General features: G+C 39.5%; 1 protein-coding gene and 2 non-coding genes across 5 annotated transcripts; 1 reads left to right on the top strand and 2 right to left on the bottom strand.

Moving 5' to 3' along the window:
• Positions 1-1,907: 1,907 nt before the first annotated feature.
• Positions 1,908-19,099, bottom strand: LOC139914581 (uncharacterized). 3 transcript variants are annotated; one of them, XR_013504304.1, is made up of 5 exons: positions 7,361-7,431; positions 5,282-5,611; positions 4,832-4,984; positions 2,360-4,470; positions 1,908-2,024 (listed from the first exon to the last, which is right to left on the bottom strand). XR_013504304.1 is itself a non-coding variant. In XM_078282742.1 (4 exons), the coding sequence occupies exons 1-4, from the start codon at positions 7,395-7,397 to the stop codon at positions 4,412-4,414; spliced, it is 579 nt and encodes a 192-aa protein (XP_078138868.1). In that variant the 5' UTR covers positions 7,398-7,431; the 3' UTR covers positions 2,225-4,411. The 3 variants fall into 3 exon arrangements, 1 of the variants encoding a protein (XP_078138868.1); XR_013504305.1 differs by lacking the exons at positions 1,908-2,024; positions 7,361-7,431 and adding an exon at positions 19,062-19,099 and having other exon boundaries at positions 2,225-4,470; XM_078282742.1 differs by lacking the exon at positions 1,908-2,024 and having other exon boundaries at positions 2,225-4,470.
• A 321-nt stretch (positions 19,100-19,420) lies between these two features.
• Positions 19,421-19,636, top strand: LOC139914588 (small nucleolar RNA U3). The gene has a single exon (XR_011784776.2). It is a non-coding gene; the product is annotated as a small nucleolar RNA U3 (small nucleolar RNA).
• A 1,090-nt stretch (positions 19,637-20,726) lies between these two features.
• Positions 20,727-20,932, bottom strand: LOC139914590 (small nucleolar RNA U3). Its single transcript, XR_011784778.1, has one exon. It is a non-coding gene; the product is annotated as a small nucleolar RNA U3 (small nucleolar RNA).
• Positions 20,933-24,531: the final 3,599 nt, after the last annotated feature.

Below are 24,531 nucleotides of genomic sequence, written 5' to 3'. Positions count from 1 at the left end.
ATTTCGATCCTCTGTATGTCCTGTACATATGGCAGAATTGACAATAAAGTTGACTTTGACTTTGACTAAGTAAAATTATGTTACATAGGCTATCAATAAGACAGCTAGTCACCATGGTGTTATTTGTGTTTTCTGTGTAGGAGGAGAGGATTTGGTTCATAAGGCTGGAGAGGAGAAAAAAAAAAGAGTTAAAAAAAAAGGTTTACTGAGGGGTAAAGGATTTCTGATTGATTTTCTTTACCACTTGTTCAGCTGAGATGTCTTTGTCAACCACTGTCTGTTTTCATTTTTGTGTTGACATTGCCTCTCTCCACCCATGTATTTGCAGTGTTTGCCTGATTTGTTTGTGCATGTTTAAGTAGTTTCTCTATATTTCCCAGTTTTGAATCCACACGCAGTTTGATCTGGGATTTCTCATCCACTGTCTTTATAGCCGAGCCTTCTTCACCTGTAGGAATCTTGTGCTCACATTTAAACCCATTGCGTCGTGCTTGTGTTCTATCAAGGGACAAGAGAGGCTTACTTTTGTTTTTTTTATTAAATAAGACATTTTCAAATACATTTTCATGCACATGGTGAGAAACTAGTAGTGATTTGAACCCGGCACCAGAAGATGTGCTATAGTTGCAGCGCTTTTGAAGACAAAACTTAAGAGGAAATTAATACTTTATTTCTCTCAACCTTCTACTTTATCACTGCGTCTTCATTACCTAGCCAACTTGACCAATTTTATTTTGCTGGAAATTGACTCTGGTGTAAAAACTCAACTCCCAAACAATAAATGAGGACTGTGTTTTATTTTATTTATCCTTTATTTAGCCAGGAAGATCCCATTGAGATACAGGATTTACAGGGCCCTTTTCTTCCTGGGACTCCTGGTCAAGATGGCAGCTTAAACAGTTTCACATAAAAAAACTCACATGGTAGAACACCAGGGGTTAAAGTGGGCCGGAACGATCCGGAACGGCGTTCCGGCACCTTCGATTAATAAGTAAATAAATCTGATTGGCAGTTTCATACATAATAATGTCAAGCGAGTTCACGGGGCTGCCAACTCTCACGCAGTGACCGTGAGACTCACGCAATTGACATTTTTCACACGCTCTCACGCCACAAGTCCATTTTCTCACGCAGTGAAAAACAAATTCATAACTGATAACGTCGCGGCGCGAAAAGAGACACTGACAGCGCACGAGACGAGACAGAGCAGCACCGTGCAGCAGAGAGTTATTCAGACCATCTGAATAGCGAGAAATATACACAAATCTATTACATTATAATTTATTCCCATGCATGGTGCTCAGAGTAATCTCAGTCAGCGGCTCTTCTGCGTCTCTCCCTCTCCTCTCGCGCTGTGCGCACGCAGGCAGGAGTGAGAGTGAGTTACTATGGTTACGGGGACGCTCTGTCTCTGTCGCTCTGAAACTTTCTCGCGATTCCCAAGAATAGGTTTTTAGGTTAGTATGCCTATGCAAAATCATGAATGTAAGCACCTCAATGCTGAAATCTAGTAATATAACATAATTTTACATTTTTGGTTAACATTATACAGGGTTGCTGTTTCTTGACTTAATCCAAGAAACAGCGGAGACAGGGTTCCCCCACCTGCCAAATCCCACTTTAACCCCTGTAGAACACATAATACATAAAAGCTACACAAGGGTAAAAGTAAGGGAAGAGAAGCATACAGGCCATACCATCGATATCCGTAACACAGTCCATCTCAAGTCAAGGTTATATAAAACAGCAACATTTTTCCTTCAGGGCAGTTTGTAAAAGACCTTTAAAAGTATTCAAAGAAGGGAGTGCTTCTAAGGTAATGGTATTTTGCAACTCATTCCATGCCCAAGGTGCATAAAAGGAGAAAGCAGTGTTGTGTGTAGTGTTGTGTTGTGTTCCTGCGGGTCCAAAGGTGAACAGTAGCCATTTTGGATGAATACACCAGACATTATCCTCTACTAGAAGACCCACTGGCTTCCTCACTGCATATTTCAACTGTAAGTCCCTCTGAGATGTAACACCTACTGCAGTACCAAGGGTCAAACCTGGATTTTGCACCTTTATCTCCCCAAAAATATCTTACAAAGACTTGCAATGAATTATAAATGATGCAAAAGTACATTAAATTATTAAATGTAAACTTTTATACAAATAGAACTAGTTTTGTAAAAGGAAAAAAGTGAGTGTCATAATTGTGATAAGAATGCATCAAACAAACATGGGGTATGACAAAAGTAGGAATTTATTAGTAGATTTGACAGCACAGTGAACACAACCCCAACAGCTCCAACTAGCATGTCATGTCCTACCAAACTCCTATATCTTCCTGCACATTTACATTTACTGCAATTATTACAACACTAAGTATATAACTATTTACATAAGGTGAAATTTCAGACATCACATTGTGACTTAATTTTCTCCAGACAACATTCCTTGTAATAGTGGATGATCACTGGATAAAAACTCTCCCTTTTTCAGTCTATTAAAGGTATAATATGTAACATTTCCGCATTAAAATATCTAAGGGGGCTTTCACACCTACCCTGGTTGGTCCGTTTTAATCGAACCATGGTGCGTTTACTCCGTAAGTCCGGTTCGTTTGGAGAGGTGAGAACACGCATTCAAACTCTGGTGCGGACCAAACAAGCGAACCATGGTCCTCCTGAAAAGTCGGGACTCGGTCCGTTTCCAAGTGAACTACGGTTCGGTTCGCTTTAGGTGAGAACGTAATCGGACTTAATATAGGACCTAATATAGGAAGCAAACCAAAATACAGTGCATTGTGGGTTGAAAACGGATGTTGACACTTGGCAGAGACAGCCGCGCCGCTCACTAGCCTAGCAACAAAATGAGTCGAGGGCAAATGTGGGGGAACGATGAGGTGAGGGCTCTTCTGGAAATATGGGCTGACAATACTATTGCACAGATGCTTGTGGAAACACATAAGAATACCGAGGTCTGCAGCCGGCAGAGCGGAGTGCTTTCAAAAGTTGAGAAATGTTCAACTATTCAGAAAAGCGCCGGGTGACGTGAACCGCTTTTTCTCAGCCGACCAATCACGATGACGGAGACGCTGGCCGTTTCCCATAGCAACAACAAATATGGAGAAAGTGAAAGTGCCAGTGGAGAAAAAGGACGTTGTAATCAGTGAATTTACGTTACTGTAACAGCGATCATAAAGGCAGTATGGATTATACCGGACATGTATTGAAAATATCTGGTAAGCCTTTGCTTGTTCCACAACACTGTCTGCTAGAAGTGCTAACCAGCTGATTACTGAGCTAGCAGCTGCTCAGCTAACGTCAGGTGACGTTATCATTTCTCCTCACAAAAAGCGCTCCAGGCAGCGCTTTTTCCACGCAAAAAACGGTATGTGTGAACAGCCCCTAATTCATGTAACGTTAAATAAATAGCCTACCTCACTTGTCTTCTGTGTAATAAGTACACAGAGAACATATCGTAGGCATCCATTAGGGCCCGCCTTCTCCTTTGGTACCCTCTTGTACGTCTCCTCTGAATTGTGTGAAGCAATCCTACATTGTTCACACGTCTCGAGATGTGCTCGTACTCCACTGTTCTTATTTGGTTGCAACACCAAATCATAGTAATCAAAGCTACTATCGCAATTGCAATACGCTGCTGTTGCTCCATTGTTGTCCGTGACAATGTGATTGACAGGAAGTGATTTTCTCTCTGAAATGTTCTGTCCAATAGATGAACGGCAGGACCTAATGAAAAATGCAACAAAGTAGCAACTCATCCACTGATTCGGACCAAAGCAAACGGACTATAGGTGTGAAAGCGCCCTAAAAACCACTAGACCTATGTTATATATTTTTTTTGAGTTGTGTACTTACATTATCCCAAATGTTTCCAACAATGTTCAAACCCAGAGAAATCCATAATTTTATTCAAGGTAACGGTGCGTTTCATTTGGTCGCCTGTCAATGGCGTCATATCCCCTTTACCCCCTAACTTCCGGGGAAACACGAGAAACACCAGCTGATACGTCAGAGAGTGAGGAAGGAAGTCGGCCAACTAGCTAGCTAGCCACTCTGGCCACTCTGTTGTTTTTTCATTCTATTGTTTTTATTGCTCACTCGTGATGGATCACGATTATTCATTCCTGTTTGCTGCTCCTTCTGTCGCCGAAGCTGTCCCTGTAAAAAAAAACTCCCATGATCCCACGCTACTTCACGACGTCATCAAACTACGTCTTTTGTTATTGTTTTGATTGAGAGACGCCTAGCGGCAGAAATTACATACTGTGCGTTTAAGGATACTGTTAACAGCAGCCGTATACTGCACAAAGCCCTGGTTGCCTGCTGGTCAGTGCTTCACCTCCATAGAGAAGTGAGGTCAGTGTGTGTTCTCAGCTGGATCTGAAGCAGAGGCTCACACTCTGACATCAGGCCACTTCCCTGTCTCCTGGACAGTTGGTTCTGCTGGCAGAAGAGAGACAGTTTCCTGTGCAGAGAGTGAAAACATGAACAACAAGCAGATGTTAGCACTGCTGCTGAAATTAAAAGCTTCATTTTGAAGACCAGCTTCTTCTAAGGGTGTCATGCCAGAGCCCAATCTTTTATTGTAGGAAGCATGTTAATGTTGTATTTTAAGATAAATCACGACTTCATGTGTATGATACATTACAAATGAACACTGATAACAGAGTGTCTGCTGGTTTCAGAAAGCCAAATTTAAAACTTTTTTTATACAGAGAAAATGTGATAACACATGTTATATGTGTTAATAATATTGATGATAACTGCAGTGAGAAGAAGAACAGCTTCTAGTTTCATACAAACGTCAGAAATCTCTTAATACTAACCTCCAATTTTCTCATGTTTTACTGCACAGTAGAGCAGCAGCACTACGCCAACAACAGCAAAACAGACAACTGCTAGGCCGGCTGCTAGATGAGTCCGGGGAACAGCAGCAGTAGTAACTGGGGCTGCAGAGGTTGGTGGTTCAGGATCAGGCTCTGTGAAACAGCATACAACAGACTTTGAGATCAGGAGGGGGACTGGACTCTTTTGCTCTATTCCAATGGAGCAAATGAGTCCAGTCCAGAGGATTATATGAACAAACAACACTCAGACATATTAACATAAAAAAAAAATGGAACTGCGCAAAAAAAGTATGGGTTCAAGTATTAAAAGGTTGTGCAAAATAGTGGCAGTAGTATGTACGCAGCGTGTCATTTGACTTGCAGCTTTAAAGGTCATATTGTTCTTTGGGTGAACTGTTCCTTTGAGAATTTAAGTCTCCTACTACTCACCCAAGACCGTTAGATTAAAGTGGTGAGTTGATCCGGCTCCATTGATGATCTGTCCGAGGTAAAGTCCGGTGTCGTTGATGTTGAGGTTCTTGATGGTGAGAGATCCACTCCCTGGGTCCAGCTGGAGTCTTCCTCTGAACCTCTCCATGTAGTCTAGCTTCAACTTGCCCTCATTATAGTTGACTAGGACAGATTGATCTGAGTCATCTGACCAGAGGACCTGATAGTCGCCTTGCAGGCCACTAACTCCAGTCTGGAGAGTGATGCTCTCTCTAACTTTCCCCGACACATTCTGGATTTTACTCTGTCCCTCTGGCAGCACAGCTGTAACTGCAAAAAAAAAAAAAAATTTAATCAGATGCATGAAATACACAACATGAATGACAAAATTATATCAAATAAGCCTATATGCCTGTACAGATAAAAGAGACAGAGCAAGACAGAGAGAGATAACTTATTCATCCCACTGTAGTGAAAGTCACAGCTAGCATTATTATAATTCATTATTCATTCATTATTAGACAGTATAAAGAGTGACAGGAAATATGGCATGTCTGTGACATGACATATGGCATTTGATGTAATCATTTGTCAGTAATTTCGTGAAGGGTTCAAAATAATGGAATTAGTATAAAAAGCACGGTAAGACTTTATTTGGATCATCCAATGTTGATACTCAACTATCAGGTGACAAAATGTAGATGTTCAGCAAAGTGCTACTAGCTGATTCACTGCATATCACATCATATAATCACTTGATAGTAAGTTGAAAAACATTCAAAATGAAATGTCAGATGATTATTTCACACATTTTTCCTGTGCCCCAGGACAGCTCAGACAATACTGCACCACTCTTTCCTTCTGCTAGAAACTGGAGAACTGACCCTTGAATTTGTGATATCAGTGCTCTATACACAAAGAAAGCGGCACTGACTTTTCTACCATCAATGACTCATCAGTGTTGATGTACTAGGCCTAGTAGCGTACATCAAAGACCATTGACAGGACTGTTGTGTTGAGTTTTTTTCCTTCAAGTTTCCTTTGAGTTTCTCCCTCAGTTCAACCCTTTCTCTTGAGGGACTGTACTGTACGTCCTGGTTGTCATTTCTCCCGTTAGCAACAACATAAATAACAACATAAATGTCTTTACAGACGTTTGACTGGTAAGTTATTGTGTTGCTATTTATTGTATCTGTGTGCAGCTGCTATCCTGACAGATACTCTGTTGGTAATATTCCTTTCATGTACCCAGCTGGCTCCAACAGTGTGTTGGCAACCACGCCGACACTGTGGTGGTCTCCAAGCCAAGAGGGAACACTGTGTTGACCAAACCCTCGCTCTGTAAACCACATGATAATTGTCTGCAGACTCTATCAGTTGCTTTTTGTAAATCACCGCAAAGATTTGTGTCTGTTTAAATATGGAACAAAAGTGGAGTTCACACATTGAAAATGTGTTAGTGTATTAATGTATTACAGTAACACCTAGACAGACGATTGATAAATGTATGCACTTTAGCAGAAGCATTCAGTGTGCAGACTCTAGTTGTGTTCCATTACTCTGCTGTGCTGCTCTTGTATATTCAAATAACTCTATCGTTAGTCAGTTAACACAGACACACAATCAGGGTGGCATGGCTGAGTTTTGACCTCAGAGAGAAACACACACATGACTCATCAGTCATGTAATGGAGAGATCTTGTAGATCCTTATCAGTTGTGGAGGTGCACACACACACACACACACACACACACACACTCACACCATCCTCCTAACTCCATTTAAAACTGTACATCTAGTAGTGCATAGAATAATAATGTCACCTGAGTTCACTGCACATAGCAGAAATACAGCCTGACTTACTGTCTAACTGAACTAATCTGATAACATAACTAATGTGAAGACAGGAGCTGGAACTTCTCTGCTCATTTTGTTCACTGAATTAACTGTTTGATATAAACTACCAGCCTCTCTTTGATCAAACAAACAGAGGCAATGGCATCTCAATAAAAAGATCAGTAAGTTAAGTACTCACTCAAGATTTATATGATCACAATACAAAAGATCAGTAAGTACTCACTCATTACAACTGTGATCATCCCCATAGACAACATCATAGTGGAAAGAGGCCGGCTAGAGAACAGCAGTGCAGCAGAGAGCAGATATACAGCCAAAGTGCTGCTGGAAGGCTGAGAGACTGGTTATAAATGCTGTGGGTGGAGCTACTGCTCATGCTCATTCAGTCCTGTCCAGCTTCCCTGACACACACCGTTTCATTCCACCACTAACATCTCTCTTTGTTTCTCTCCTCCCTCTCACTAAATTCCCCTGCATCCTTTTAATAAGTTCAACACTTGAGACACTCTGCCAGTCTTATGTCATTAGCAGGAAATTAATATATTTCATAAAGCAGTGCAGATTACAGCAGCAAACAGACAGAGAGCTCAATCCAGCCCTGGTAGTCATCTAATCTACTATCCAAACTGTCAGGATACCACAGTGTTGAACTTTGATACAATTACAGTAAAAAAACAAATCCATTTTCAATGGCACATCAACAGATAAATAAAAACACACTTCAGGCCTATAGCTTCTATCCAACAAAGAGAAAGAAGAACAGTGTGTCTTGTCCAGCGCTCACAGAAACACACCTGAGTGTGTGTGTGTATGCAGCAGCATCCATTATATTAGTGTCTTTACACAGTTTTTCATGTCTTTGGAAAAAGAAATCTAGCATGGCAATGTGATTCTTTGCTGAGGTGCCATCAGAGTGATTCAACATGAGAGGCTGCTCCGTGTGTGTGTGTGTGTGTGTGTGTGTGTGTACGTGTGCGCCTCTTCCTGTCCCTTGAGAATGATCAAAAAGCAGAACATCTGACCGCATTTTCACCCCCCGCAACAGTAAAGCAACTTTCAAAAATTACCTCAATCTGTTTGGCATGATGGATTATTTTTAAGGTAGTCAGACAGAAACATATTAAATCCATGTATATAAAAACTAACTCTGCAGTTAAAACTGAGACCAGATGAACAGATTTCTTCACTCGATGGAGTGAGACAGAGCTTTTTAACATTTATACTGACAAACTGGCACAATGAATGAAAATTCACCTGCACCCGGTCTCATCCTACAACCCAAATTAAAAACCTACTGTAAAAGCCCCAAATATCAGGGAATTAGCAGTACACTTAGTATCAGACACTGCGCCCTAGAACAGACCACAAATGACACTTATTTAGGTTTAAAAACTAGTTCAATTTCTCTTTGGCTGTGAATGAACACAAGGAGAAAGCAAGAAGGGCTTTCTATGCCGTTAAAAATCTATAAAAATGGATATCCTACCTAACATGGCTCTGTCTGACACAGTAGCAAAGTATCTGACTAACGTGAACCATCAAGAGTTGAATAAAACCTTAACAAAGTACAGACTCAGCCACAGCCTGGCTATGGCACGCGAGTTCCGGGTAAACGGCTGGAATGATTGAGTGAATTGAAGAGAAGTAAATTTTGTAAATCTCTGGGATTTTTGCCTTGACATAGGTGATTATCTAACCTCAGTGAACGTTAAATGTAAAGTACTCCTAATACAGTTAATATAGTCGCTTGTTGGGAGGCTTTTGAAAGCTCTACTGGCAAGGGTTTGAACAGGTGAAGTAACCTCAGCTCCAAGCCTAGAGGATGGCCTCGTTGTTGACGGAGAAGCCTACTACAAGAAGACAACGCACTAAAACGGGTTTCGTGGATGAGGTTGTCACGGAAAAGCCACGAGGGAAGTTGGATGAGCACCGTGCTCGAACCGAGAACGAGAGTACCGTCAGCAAAAAACAACCGACCTATGCTCATGTTGTGGCCAGCCCACCTCGCTTGCAAGTGGACATGCCGCCCATGAATAACAGTAAGACGAAGAAAAAGAGTAGTGCCTCTACGGGAGTTTTCCTATCTAATCGTCATGAGACAAGCGATGAGGATGAAATTATCATAAAGAGCATGAGAGGTGAGAGTAAAGAGGACACTATGCACGCAGACATAATGGCAGCAGTTGAGGCCGAAACTGATTAGATCCTGGCCGACTTCGGTACCGAGGACTTAACTAAAACAGTGCTGATTACCATCAAAGCAGCGGTACTTGCTATTGTCAAGGCTGTGCAGAAACAACTGGACTTATCCGTTGACAAGAGAAAGATCAATAACAACATTCTGGAATGCAAATACAAAGAGGATGAGCTCGAACAGCACAGCCGGAAGGAAAATGTCAGAATCAACGGTATCGAGGAGGAGCGGGACGGTGAAGACAGTGAGGACCGGCTGATAGAGAAAGTGTGCAGACTTGCTGCAGCCGCCGGTTCGGATGTAAAGGAGCAGGATATTTCAACAGCACACCGGCTGGGCGGCGCAAGGAAGCAGGGTAAGAACCGTCCAGTGATAGTCAGATTTGTGAGCAGAAGAAAGAAGGCTGACTTGATGATGAATAAGAGGATGCTGAAGGAAAAGGATATGTACAAGAAAGTATTCATCTGTGAGGTATAAACTGTTTAAATATGCTAAGGAGAAATGCGAATACACATTCATCAGAGATGGCAAAGTCATTTGCAAGAAGGATGGTAAATACATCACCATCAACAACCCGGATGACCTCTTCCTGATCGGATATGATGATGTTGATTACAAAGCTTTTGGAATTGACTTATAGGACAGGCCCGGAGTACAAAGAGAAGGCCACTGGTGTCAGGATCTGCGGATAATTACCCTAAATGTGTGTGACATAAGAAGTAAACTAGAAATCCCGGATTTCATTGAAATGTGTAAGAAATACGATGTCCTATGCTTCAGTGAGACAAAAACAGACGATACAGATATACCAGACTTGACTGAAAAATCGGATCACATGGGCTTCCAAGTGTTTATCAAGAATCGACATAATCTTACAAATTGGCGATCAGGCGGAGTCATAATCGCAGTAAGTAATGCTATTGGGGATAAGTGTGTGCAGAAAATAGTCCATAGCGATGCTTGTGTATGTGTACAAATCAACAGAAATATACTGAACTATGAGAAAGACTTGGTGCTCCTGGCAGTTTATATCCCGCCATACAAGAGTAGATACTCTAATACTGGTATGTTTGACGATCCAACACAAGCTATCCTTGACCTTTCTATTGATACCAACTATCTCCTCATCTGTGGGGACATGAATGCGCACACCAAAGAAAGAGAAGATTGGATTATGGATAAGTATCTGACAGACTAAATGGATGAGGATGAGCATATTGGAGAAACTTTGTGTACTGTTAAAAAGCTGGAACTGGCTCAAATACCATTGAGGAGAAAGTCAATGGATACATCTAGAGACTATGGCGGCTATGGCACTGCTCTTTTAGATATGTGCAAAAACCTTGCTCTTTGTATCTTAAATGGCAGATGCAGGGAAGATAAATATGTAGGGAACATTACCTCAACTGATAATACTGTGATTGACTACATGATAGGTCCCCCCTTTATATTCGGCAGAGTAAAACATTTGTATGTGCATGATTTTGATTGCCTGTTATCAGATAAGCACTGCATTATTGAACTGGTGTTGTGTGGGAACTATAAAGTTCACAAGGAGGAACCAGTGACTCCTTGTGACTGCATATAGGATTCTGTTATAAAAGACGAGACAGAAATTGGTAAATGGCACAAGGAGAAAAGAGAGGAGTATGTAGAAAATATACAGTTAAGCAATTTGGATAATCTGTTACATAATTGGGATGTTATGTCCGTGGATGAAATAACTGATGAAATATGCAGAATCATGATTGATAGTGCGACAGTTACTTTCCCTAGAAAGATGCGGAAAAGGAATAAGACTGTGCATGTGAAAAAAACAGCATGGTTTAATTCTGAATGTCGATATAAAAGACAGGCATATCGTAAAGCAAAGAAGATGCATAATAAATGTAAAAGTGGGGAAAACGTAATAACTATCGGGGTATTACACTTTTGAGTTGTTTTGGCAAGCTTTTTACTAATATACTGAATGTAAGGTTGCACAAGTTTGCGAAGATAATAGTATTTTCAAGGAAAACCAGGCAGGTTTTCAAAATGGGTATTCCACGATTGATCATATATTTGTACTTAAAGCAAAAAGAAAAGGAGTCTGTTCTGTTCTTTCATTGACTATAGTAAAGCATTTGATACAGTATGGAGAGATGCACTCTGGTTTAAACTGCAGAAAGCAGGTATTAATGGTAGATTGTTTAATGTCATTGTGAACATACTATATAACCATATTAAGTCCTGTGTTTTTGTTAAAGGAGCCAAATCTGAGTTTTTTTGTTAGCTTGACGGGGTCAGGCAGGATGAAAACCTATCCCCAGTATTATTTGCACTATTTATAAATGATCTTGCGGAATATTTGGTACAAAATGGATGCGAGCCGGCTAGATGTGGTGACGCCATGATAGATAGTTTTATTAAACTCATGGTATTAATGTATGCAGACGATACTATCGTTATGGCTACAACAAAAGAAGGACTTCAAAAAGCCATTGATCAAATGTGTTATTTTTGTAGGAAATGGAAGCTGAGTATAAACAGTAGTAAAACTAAAGTTACAATATTTGGCCATCACAAAACTGATGTTAAGAAGTACCAGTTCTTCTGTGATGGTGAGGAGTTAGAAATTATACATAGTTTCAAATACCTGGGTATTGTATTTAATTACAACGAGAAGACCATTTTAGAGAGGTTGCATCTGAAATTCCTCAAGTATACATTGAAAGTTAAAATGTCAACTTGTAATAATATGATATATGGGGAGTTAGGTATTAAAAAAAGAATTATTGGTTACTGGGGGAGTTTGTTGAAGGGGAAGGATACAAAGATCAGCCGGGCAATGTATAATTGTTTATTTAACTTGTATATCACTGGAACCTATGTATCACCATGGATTACATCTGTTCAGCAAATATTAGATGAATGTGGTTTCTCCTACCTTTGGTTGGATCAGAGGTGTGATAATATTAAATGGCTGAAGCTGGCAGTTGAGCAGAGGTTAAAAGATCAATTTTTGCAGAAGTGGCATTATGAGCTTCAGAGTATGTCATCATGTGATTTATATTGTGAATTTAAAGAGGACTTTAAGTTTGAAAAGTATCTACTTTGTGAAAACAGGAGGTATGGCCAGGTTATTTGTAATTTTCGAGTTTCTAATAGCAGAATTCCCAAAATAACAGGAAGATACAAAGGTCTGGAAAGGAATAAAAGGTTTTGTAATTTATGTAATGACAACTGTCTGGGGGATGAATATCACGTTTTGTTTGAATGTAAAAACACAAGCATGTTGAGAATGGAAAGAAGTACCTGCCAAAATACTTTGTAAACCATCCGTCTATGTTTAAACTTATATTATTATTGTAGACAGATAAACCAAGGATAGTATGTAAACTGGGTGCATTTTTGAGTAATGTTCTGCCTCTCTTTAAATGGCTTAATTTGTGCTAAAGATCTATTCTGGTTGTTTACCGTTGTACTGCTGTTTTGTTTTATGTTTGTACTCCATACGATGTGTAGTCTAGAGTAAATAAAATCTGAATCTGAATCTGGAGAAGGGAGGAGACAGAGCTGCACTTTCTAACTGAATGTAACACATACAATAAAATGAACAAGATTTATCATCGTCAACATCAACAACTGCAGAAGAAGATAAGCTTCCCTCTCTGTTGGGTTGAACTGGACTGGACTGACTGTGTGTGTCTGGCCACACCCACTTTACCCCCTTCAGACTGGTTTCAACATGGACACAGATCCTAATGGGATTCCCAACAGTGTTAAGTGTTAAATTAAGAAGAGCTTCTCTTTGTTTTGAGCTGCTGATCGCTGCAGTTAAAAGGAGGAGAGGAGTCAGTTAGAGGGAAACTCCACTCAGCTCTTGTGTTCATTTGTATCCATTTGGTCACAAACATGCAGACATGGTGTTATAGTTAGTTAGATCAATGAGTGCATAGGCTATTTATACTGTAGATAACATGTAGATAGCAGACCTGCAGCCAGGACAAAGTTTAATTCCATTACATTTAGTGACAAAAGTCCCATTTAAATGAATGGTTTGTGTGGAAGAAATAATATGCTTCTTTATTTCTGCTGAGTCATTACACATCTTGTTTCCCAGGACATGTGGCTGTCTCCATCAGACACTGAAGGACACTTTCCACCCTAACCACTCCTTGATTCTCCTGCTGAAGTCATAAACATCTAACCTGTTTGTTCAGAGAACTGCACTCCACTGCTGTGTGCTTCTCTCCATGAGCCATTCAAATCAACTGCTCTGCTCATCTGAAGACAGGCATCTGATGTTTTATTCAACAGTTTGATTGAAAAATCATTAAATCTTGAAGGTTTTGTTGTATGAAGTTTATCAGTCCAACACATTTCCCTTTGTGATGAACATTTAGTTTCATGGTCTCTGCCAACAAAGAAGAGGAGAGCCTTGTTTAGCTGCTAAATAATGTTTAGCTTTTGCATAATAAGTAGTGTGGCAATATTGGCAATTTTGTGTTCTGACATATTTTCAGACTAATTTCTTCTGGCTTCACACTTTCTTTTGGCTAACCTAAAAGAGGAAATCCACCCTAAAACAGGACAAAGAAATGTGAATTCTGACTTTATTATTCAGAATTCTGTCTTTTAATCTCACAATTTTGACTTTATTTCTCAGAATTCTGACTTTATTTCTTCCACTTCTGACTTTATTCCTCAGAACTGACTGTTGATGATAACCGCTCAAATGTAACTGTATGACTGTCAAGCTGTGATATGTGTGGATTCTACTGTGGTTTTTTATTGTCTTTCATGTGTGGATTTTACTGTCTCTTATGTGTTTTTTTGTGTGCTGCACACCAATTGCCCTTAGGGGACAAATAAAGTTGAAACTTGAACTTGAACTTGAGAATTCTGACTGTATCTCGGAATTGTTTTTTTTTTTTGCGAGAAAAAAAAAAGTCAGAATTCCAAGAAATAAAGTCAAAATTCTGAGAAATAAAGTCAGAATTCTGAGAAAAAAAGTCAGAATTGTGAGATATAAAGTCAGAATTGTGAGATATAAAGTCAGAATTGTGAGATATAAAGTCAGAATTTAGTAGTTTTTTATTTTATTGAGTGGCGGGAATGGGCTTCCATTCTCACATCATGATCACTGATGTTTTTGGTCCTAATGTCTCTGGCTTTTTCTTCTTTTGCCACTTCCTCCAGTTACAAAAAAGAGTAACCTCACACTGCAGGTGGCTGTAGAAGTGTGATGGCTGCCTCTGATTTGACTTAATGTGTCAACGTGTGACTCAAGATGTGACATCAAGCTAGAAGAACCAGTTCCCCCCGACCAACTGTTCTGTGTCTGCCAAGCCCACCAGGAACACAGCAAAACAGGACACCATCTGAACATTATAGAAAATCTGCCATTCCCTATTTTTTTTTAGAATAGAATAGAATAGAATAGAATAGAATGATCTTTATTGTCATTATACTCCGGTACAATGAAATTTCGCCTGGCTTCTCTCGGTGTAGTTAAAATAAAACAAATAAATAAAAGCAGTATTAAAAGCAGTAATAGCAGCAAAATATTACGAAAGACTTGGGCAAGTACAACTTAAAAATAAAAGGCACTAGTTTGTATATATATATATATATATATATATATATATATATATATATATATATATATATATATATATATATATATAAGAATTAGAATTGGCTATTAAAGATAACCAGAACCCACTAGACTTATCCATTACTGAGCAGGAACTTAAGGACAAAATCAAAAAAGTAAAAACTAAGAAAGCACCTGGACCTGACAGCATCCTGGACGAGATGCTAAAATGCCTGAGCTCAAAATTTCAATTGGCCATCTCAAAATTATTCAACTTGGTTCTGAGTGTAGGTTACTTCCCTGGCATCTGGACTCTAGGACTAATAACCCCAATCTTTAAAAATGGAGATAAATTTGACCCTAATAATTACTGAGGCATTTGTGTGAACAGTAATCTGGGGAAGATTTTTTGTAATATTATAAATTCTAGACTGCTAAACTTCCTTATGAAGCACAATGTCTTGAGTAGAAGCCAAATTGGATTTTTACCAAAATACCGCACATCCGATCATATTTACACCCTGCACACCCTAATTGATAAACATGTAGTCCAAAATAAAAAATTTTTGCATGCTTTATTGATTTCAGAAAAGCTTTTGACTCTATTTGGCACCAAGGATTGTTTTACAAAGTTATTGAAAGTGGTGTAGGGGGTAAAACCTACGACATAATTAAATCAATGTACACAGAAAATAAGTGCGGCATAAAAATTGGCGATAAAAGAACAAATTTCCTCTCTCAGGAGCGTGGAGTGAGGCAGGGATGCTGCCTGAGTCCAACTTTATTCAACATTTACATCAATGAATTGGCAAAAACTCTAGACCAATCGGCAGCAGCCGGCCTCACTCTATACGACTCAGAGATTAAACTCCTGCTCTATGCAGATGACCTGGTTCTGCTGTCTCCTACTGAACAGGGCTTACAGCAGAACCTGGACCGGCTACAGCAGTACTGCCGGACCTGGGCCCTGGCAGTAAACATGAAAAAGACCAAAATTATGATTTTTCAAAAAAGATCCAGATGTCAGGGAAAAAAATATACATTTACGTTAGGAGGAAACCACATTGAACATTCCCAGAACTATAATCATTTAGGTCTAAAAATCAGCAACACAGGAAATTTTAACCATGCAGTGAATGAACTGAAAGAAAAAGCATGCAGGGCTTTCTATGCCATAAAACGACACATTTTTGTAGACATTCCAATTAGAATCTGGCTGAAAATATTTCAATCAGTAATCGAACCAATTGCCCTTTATGGCAGTGAAGTGTGGGGTCCAATCACAGGTCAAGAATTTAGCAACTGGGACAAACATCCAATTGAGACCCTGCATGCAGAGTTCTGTAAGAAGCTCTTACATGTCCAGAGGAAAACAACAAACAATGCAATGAAGTCCAGAGTCAGGGAGCACGGCCTGGCCGTGGAAAAAGGCCGACACAGACAAACATGGCTGCCAGCAGAAGAGAGGCTGTGCTCACACTGCGACATGGGAGAGGTGGAGACAGAGCTGCACTTCATCATCACCCGTCCTAAATATAACCAAATTAGAAATTACTATTACCCAAAAATTGAACAGATCCACCCAAATTTCAGAAGCCTCCCTGACATCAGCAAACTAGCCGTCCTACTGGGAGAGGAGAAGACAAGCTGCAACACAGCAGCTAAATATATTGTGACATGCCACAATCTGAGGGACAGTGAGTGAGCACCCCGTCCACACACACACACACACACTTACTTCAAACCAGTCCCAGAATGAGTTTTTTTTTTTTTTTGTCCTTTGACATTTGTATAAAATTGATGTTACAATTATAGTAACAGTAGTAATAGTGTAATGTTTTTATTTTACTTGTTTCACATTGTTCATATTGTTATACACATGTAATATGCTTTGGCAATACAAATGTGTACATTTTGTCATGCCAATAAAACACCATTGAATTGAATTGAATTGAGAGAGAGAGAGAGAGAGCGAGAGAGCGAGAGAGAGAGAGAGAGAGGTCATGTGGAAGTAATCAATGCATTTTATTACATACAGTACACCTTGTTGTTTTGGGGCATAGCATTATATCTGCTAAAAGTGGTACTAATAGCATATGGCGAGCTGGAAATTAAGTTTATGTTTCTCAGATTCCCTCTGGGTACTTGTGGCATTTTGTGATGTCACACTGCCATACCTTGGCTTGTGCTGAAACATCACCCCTGCTTGTACTGTAAGTCAGAACTGAAACAATGCTGCCATCTAGTGGTTTACAGAAACACTGACAGAGTGATACATCATAGTGAATATATCATACTAAATAAAAACACATATGTACTGTGTTGGGTCAGGTTACTAGTTACTGCACACTGAAAGAAGCTGAACTACAGCAGCTTAGATATAATATAGTTATCTATATAATATAGATAAAATATAGTTTTGTTAATTAAAGGAGACAAAGGAGTTCAAACTAAAATGATCATATCTATAACTGTAAGATCCAGAGTCCAAACCAAATATGTGTCTTCATCACAATGTTAACTTTCTGTTGGATGTAACTTCCATCACTTCTACATTTAAACCCAAACTAAAATATGTGGCTTCTTCACAGAAACTTACCATACAACAGAAAGTTTACATACAACAGAAAATGAACATTGCCTCCTCGGTCTGTTGTACGTCAACTTAAAATAAAGGAATAAAAATCAAGGCATGCGAGGCGGAGATAAAAAATAAAAAGGCAAAAAATAGAAATCCCTCCTTTTCTTTTCCAGACAAAAATAACTGGCAGTTGCAGTAGTTAACTACAAAAAGTAATAAACTACAACAACACTTTCCACATTTGAATTGAGTTGAACTGCTAACAAGCTATAATACAAAATACACATCAACTACTCATCTAAATCCATGTAATAGAACTTCTCTTCAACATGAATAAGTATTGAGTTGAATCTGTCACATCAGTTCCACACATGCCCAGAATGAAAAACCATATATTGGACCCTTATATCACTTTATGAAATATGTCATGTTGTCCATCTGCTCCCTCACAGCTACAGAAAACACATTTCATTTGGTTTCATTTAGTCACTTCATTGTTCAATAATGTTTCAGTGAATTCACTCTTCATGTAAAGACATAATGGATCCATCCTGTTATCATACAGTACACAACATTATCCCTGACTGTCCATACAGCCCATCAGATGAAGAAACAACACAGAGCTGCAGCAGCTGTCATGTGACTTCACACCACTTCCTCACCTGGACAATGTGGAGCAGATTGGCTTCAAAGGTCAAAGTCACATGCTGTTTGGACCTGACTGGAACCTTTTCCTTACCAACAGTCTGTCTTATACAATCAAAAATCCTTATAGATGGAATCTAGTTATTAACAGACAAAATGCAAGTTGTGTCAAATTCATTTATTTCCATGAGAGATAAATGCTGTTAAATACAACTGCAGACTTTGCTACACACCTTTTCATTTCTCATAGCAGATACACTGTACTAAAAACAACAGAGGAAGAGAACGGAGTGTTTTCATAAAAACAGTGGATTTTACTGCACTGTAAGCTTTTAACACTGCAGATATCTGACTGAACAATCATCTAAAAGGCCAAAGTGTTTGCAGGAAGTGCTGCTTGTTGCGGTATAGTTATAAAGCCTGTTGCTGAGGAACTTTTGCTTCCTTATTTGGTTAAAATCTGCACAGCTCTCCTGTGTGGAGCTGAGACACTGAGTCTGTCTCTTCATGTTTGTTCACTTTTCACACATCAGTTGTTCAGTCAGCAGGTCAGACTGGTTCAGCTAGTTTATTCACCTTGGGTTCTAACATACAGTCCATGCACCTTGCTGCATAAGAAATACAGTAAAGACAAGTAAACAACAGAGCAGAGCTCTTCTGAGTGACTTTGACAGAAGCTAAACCTTCATTCAGACATGAGGCAGCTTGCACACTGGCTGAGTGCAAATCTAACAAAGAAGGAAGTGAACAGTTGAGCTTTGCTCCTCTGCTTGCTTGTACAGCTTATCCAGTACGACTCACCACACACACACACCCACACAGCTGCCTGAATCTTGCAGACTAACATACAAGTTGTTCTGTAGATGCACACTATATTTCTAATCCCAATTCAGAAAGCCAAGTTGTTCCATGCAGTTTGTTCTTACCTGCAGTCAAATGAGCAGCAGAGCAGCAGCTGGTTACAGTGAGGAGGAGTTAGTGATATTCAGTGAGGAGGAGTTAGTGATATTCAGTGAGGAGGAGTTAGTGATATTCAGTGAGGAGGAGTTAGTGATATTCAGTGAGGAGGAGTTAGTGATATTCAGTGAGGAGGAGGAGTTAGTGATATTCAGTGAGGAGGAGTTAGTGATATTCAGTGGAGGAGTGGCTCAACATGAGGCTCTGTCACCATCTCTTCACCTCTGTCATTGTGAAGAGAGGAAGAAAGTGGAACTGCTTCTCTCTCAGCTCAACTTCACTTCATGTTCTTTATTCATTAATTTCAGTTTTCATGGCTGGTTCAGTTAAGACTTTACTTTCAGGGATCATTTCTATAGTTTCTGACTGGAGAAATGTGTTTCTAAAGTGTTTGGTCTCACTAACCACCATGATGAGTTGTGATATTTCCTTCTGACAGTGAAGTGGACAGTGAATAATGATTCAGTTCATATGTTCACTGTCATTGATGACTGTTCTTTGCTTGCTGGTGCAGCATTGAGGAAGGAAACATGATCTGAGTGGGTACGTACGATGATGTTGAAAAGAAATCCCAGATACAACCAGCAGTAACAAAGCAGATAAAGCTTGTTTTTAAACTTTTGTGTGGAATTAGATGTTTTAGTCAAGTGTTTAACTAAATTTAAAGGAGCACATAAATCCAATAACTGGCATATAAACTCCTGAAGTGTTGATAAATCAAAATAGCTTCAATAAGAGAAGTTGTACTTCAACTATCCTGAAAATCTTCAGTAATTGTGTTGACATTATAGTTGGATGATGCTTTGAATGAATGAGTGTTAAACTGCTGTTACACCATCAGAAACATACAGTAGTCAAACTGAAGACTGGAAGGATGTGAAAATGATTTAGTTCATTAATTCATCGTCTTTAATGACTGATTTGCTTTCTGGTGGAGCATCGAGGGAAACAACGTGATCAGACTGGTTACCTCCTGTTAATATTTTAGTGTTAGTTTGTGTCACGATCTCAGCCCTAGCCCTTGTGTCCTGTCATTGTCTGCTCCTGTTGTCCGGTCTATCACCTCCTTTCACTCCCCAGTCCTGCCATCCTCCTGCCAACCACCAGATGTCCTCGGACTTTCCTTTCCCTTCTGTGCTCCTTCCCTCCACACCTGCCCTGCATCACCCTCGTTAGCCCTGTTACCTTGTTCCCCCTTCACCAGCCTGCTTCCACCTATCAGCTCCCGGACTCTTTTCCCTCCTGCCAGCTGTTCCTCATTGGTAATCTGTCTGTTTATATCTAGTCTTGTTTGCTTGTAGTCTGTGCTAGTTCGTTGTTCAGTGTTCTGTTGTCGCATGTGTGACCTGACCCTGTGTTTCCTATCTCCTTGCTGTGTCACCACCCAGGTTTGGTTCTGTTTGCCTTTGTTCTGCCAGCCTGGTTGTGGTTAGTTACTTTTGGATAGACTTTAGTTAGTTTTGCCTTTTGCCTTTTTGGATTTGCCAGCCTTGGTTTTGTTTGTTCCTCTGTTCATCATTAAAGCCTTTTTTCGTAACCCCAGTTCTCTGAGCCGGTCTTGCGTTTGGGTCCAGCCCCCCTCCTCACATACGTGACAGTTTCGTCTCAATAAACATATGCAAAGTTTCTTTTTTCTATATTTCCTTCCTCAATGCTCCACTAGAAAGCAAAGAACAGTCATCAATGACAGTGAACATATGAACTGAATCATTATTCACTGTCCACTTCACTGTCAGAAGGAAATATCACAACTCATCATGGTGGTTAGTGAGACCAAACACTTTAGAAACACATTTCTCCAGTCAGAAACTATAGAAATGATCCCTGAAAGTAAAGTCGTAACTGACCAGTGGATGAAACCTGGAAGTCATTCATGGGAACGTTGACCTCAGTGATGGTTACTGTTCACCTCTGGTTATGTTGTCAGCATAAGACTGCAGTGTTAGGTCAAGCTGCAACCACAACTAACACAGGAAGAAAGGAGCGTACTCTCTGCAGCCGCTGCATGACAGAGAAATAAATATTGAATGGTGTCAACTTTGCTGAACCCTGTTTATTCCTATCAAAACGTCTCTTTTTGTAAATCTGCTTCTTTTCATTGAGAGTGGTGAAGATGAACCTCCTCTTTATCAAGTGTTGAGCTCTTCCAGAATGTTTCAGAATGTAATCTAACTGATGTGGAAAAGTTTGAGAGACTAACTTCAAACACTGAAATATTTGGTGCTGCAACTGATCTTGATACAACTGAATCTTTTCTTGCTAAATCACAGAAAGTGAATGCACTTCTCCCTCCATCTCTCTTCTGCCTTACTTCTTAGCTACACTTGTACATTCAGCACTCATTTTCATACTTCATTACTTTCTCAAACCGTCATTTGTTTGCCTCTCCTTTGGAGTGATCTTCTTCCCTGAGTGAAAAGTAAAGTTAATACACCAGTCATTACCTCATCTAGTGGTTTCTGACACAGCGGTCACAGCTCCATGATGAATCATTAGAAAACCAAATCAAACATTTCTGACCATTTGGTATTAGGTTCAAATATCAGAAGTCTTGACATTTTGGACATTTGTTCACAAAGTCACTGTTAGAGACATACAGACTGTAGTCCAGAAAAGGGTAAAAATCTAGTCAATTCTGTTCAGTCTGTGCAGTAATAGGTAGGAACTTTTGTATCCTTAAATGTCCTTAGTAATGTTGAACTTGTGTAATATCTGAATGTAATGTCTTTTTAACTAAGACACCTAAAATGTACGTATCTGAGTCAGTGTGTACAGAGGCAAAAAGAAAAAATGGATTCATGTTGGGTGCAGATAAACACGCCTTATCCTCATCTGGGATCAACATGAATTTGTTCTTAACTAACTGAAGGGGAAACATGAGCTGAGATTAAGGGCAAGTTATCAGACTTCCTGTCTTAAAGTCAAAACAGCCAATAACATAATAATAATGACCCTGAGTGTAGAGGGAGATGTGTATCTGCATGTTGTTTTAGAGAAAACGAGGCTTAATCCAGACTGACACTGCCAGTCCAAGCAGTACTCTCTCCATACTGTATCAGCTGAAGGTCATGGCACGGTCCGCTGGGCCTGGTGGATCTGACATCATCGAGGAATATGACAAAATTCCTGAAGACTCAGCCATTGATATGACTTTGAGGACCAGCAAGGACCAAAAACGTAGTAAGCAAATGTTTTTTCTTCCGCAAATTAAGAAAAGAGAGATTTTCCCCATTTCAGAAAAGGAATTTTATGAAATTATGTCCGATAGTATTTCAGTGAAGATGCGAAACATGAGGTTGAAAAAACATTAGTGGTTATGGTTTTTCATATAGTTCACTTGCCATATTTGTGTGTGTGTGTGTGTGTGTGTGTGTGTGTGTGTGTGTGTGTGTTGGCCTTACAGGGAAGGTCCTCTACAGAATGCTTGCTGGGAGCTTTGGGCTGCTATTTATCCTACAAGCTTCGCTCAACATCTCTCTAAGACTTCTCCACAGTGAGTAAACACTTTTCTCACCATTTCATTCAAATGAATACCAGTTGTGGCACTTTGCTTTCCTACCATATCATTTTTAATCCATACTGGAGCTGTTTCTCACTTCTATATGAATATTTGCAGCTGAGGATCCCCATCAATGTGGATCTTTAATCAAACACTACATTGAATACAGTGAAGAGTAAATGCTCTCAGCTCACAGTCCACTTCTACAGTGGATATCAATAGTCTACACACCCTTTCAAATTTTCTAGCTTTTACTGAAAACATGAAAACATGTTACATCAATCCACTGTGTATTACTGCACTCCGTTGGTGAGTAAGTTTGGTGTTTCCACTGCAAATCGCTCTTCCTCTTTGAGCTTCCTTTAATTGATATTAATCACACCTACACAAACATAAATTAGTCACCCATTCTGTGGTGAGTCCTGTTATCAAAATTATACACAATAATTAAGCTTGTCTAGGTCTGTGAATTATAATCCCTCAAATTAGCATTAGTTACGACCACAGAACTTAAATGGATAGAACATTTCTTCCACTGTTTGCCATGATAATATGGCTAGTAAGCATAAAATAGTGACTATGCTTGAGAACTGTGCAGACGTGTCTGTTGCACGAGTGCTTAGCAAGTTGTCAAAACTCAACTGAAAGCTGATGTTAGTGACGAGGTTAACAGCATTGTCAAAGATTATGCTTCTCTCACTAGCTCTTCTAGTCAAAATCAGCATATTAGCAAACCTAGCTGGTAAGCATCATCAACTTCAATTAATATAGCCACTTAAATGCTATTGTGGCGGACTCTATGGACATTATTCACCATAATCTGTGGTTTGGGTATGTTTAACACACGCAGTTATATTGTGTGCTTCTCAGGGTTAAGGAGACACGGTCCCTTTAAGAAAGTCTGGTTTTCTGAGTGACGTCAGCTCGACGTAGTGTTGTTGTGTTTTGGGCCGCGCGATGTAAATTGTCTTGCTCTGTGGGTTAAAAATAAATGACACACGAGTTAGTGTAGTCAACGAGAGAAGTTGTCCGTCTCCACATTCCTGCCACTTCTACACTATAACTAACGTAGTTTAACACATTTGCTAATTTCAAACAGCTAACGGACATCGGCAGAAACAGATTAACTCACTTTTGCCCTATTAAAAAGACAGCAGCAACTGGTAAAAGAGCACCACCTGGCATGAGTGACAACTTAAAAGTCCCATATCATGTAAAACAGGATTTCCCTTGCCTCTTTGATAATAAAGGAGTTGGATGTGCCATCTAAACATGGTGAAAGTATCAAAACGCACCTTCTCCAACTAAATCCACACAATCCATATTAGAAAAGCGAGCCTCTAAACGAGCCGTTTGGACTTCCATAACTTTGTGGCATCACAAAGGATTTTTGTAAGAAATAATAGAATAACAAAGTGTTTTTTTCAAAGCGGTTGAGCGGTTGTCATTGTTTATTACCGGAGAGTTTTCCCTACCTGTAGCTGCCGGGCCGCAGTGTCTCACGTTTCACTCTTGAAACGGTTAGCCAATCGGAACAGAGGGTCGTTAATATTAATGAGCCTTAACACTGGAACCGCCAACATTCCAATACCCCCTAGAACCGCCAGGGGGTCATTTTTACCCCCTGCCGCAACAGCGTCAGCAATCGCAAAGACATCATTTCTTGAAGCAGTTAAGTTGTTCATTTTCATCTATTTTTTTAAATAATAAGTAAGACTTGACAAAATAACTATTTAAAATTCAGTTTATGGGGTTTATTAATTTTACAATTGCTGTATTTCATTACAGATCGAAAAAAGGCGCATTTTAAAATACATTTTATGATAAATTCATTTAATTCATTTTAAATTCATCAAACTGTAGGCTACAACAAACAAACAACAAAATAATTAACACATTTAAACAATTTAATTATTGTAGAAGAAGAACATTAAGTAAAA

The sequence above is a fragment of the Centroberyx gerrardi genome, chromosome 3 (genome assembly GCF_048128805.1).
Source record: "Centroberyx gerrardi isolate f3 chromosome 3, fCenGer3.hap1.cur.20231027, whole genome shotgun sequence".
Lineage (NCBI taxonomy): Eukaryota > Metazoa > Chordata > Actinopteri > Beryciformes > Berycidae > Centroberyx > Centroberyx gerrardi.
Note: the sequence above shows the minus strand (reverse complement) of the source record. Positions and strands in the feature narration are given on the sequence as shown.

What these genes read in the sequence shown, in the direction of transcription:
- LOC139914581 (XM_078282742.1), bottom strand. Translation starts at nt 7,397, where the DNA reads ATGATGTTGTCTATGGGGATGATCACAGTTGTAATGA. An exon ending in GATGATCACAGTTGTAATGA is followed by an intron (nt 5,612 to 7,360) that starts GTGAGTACTTAC and finishes TTTTTTTTGCAG; the next exon opens with TTACAGCTGTGCTGCCAGAG. An exon ending in AAAACATGAGAAAATTGGAG is followed by an intron (nt 4,471 to 4,831) that starts GTTAGTATTAAG and finishes CTCTCTGCACAG; the next exon opens with GAAACTGTCTCTCTTCTGCC.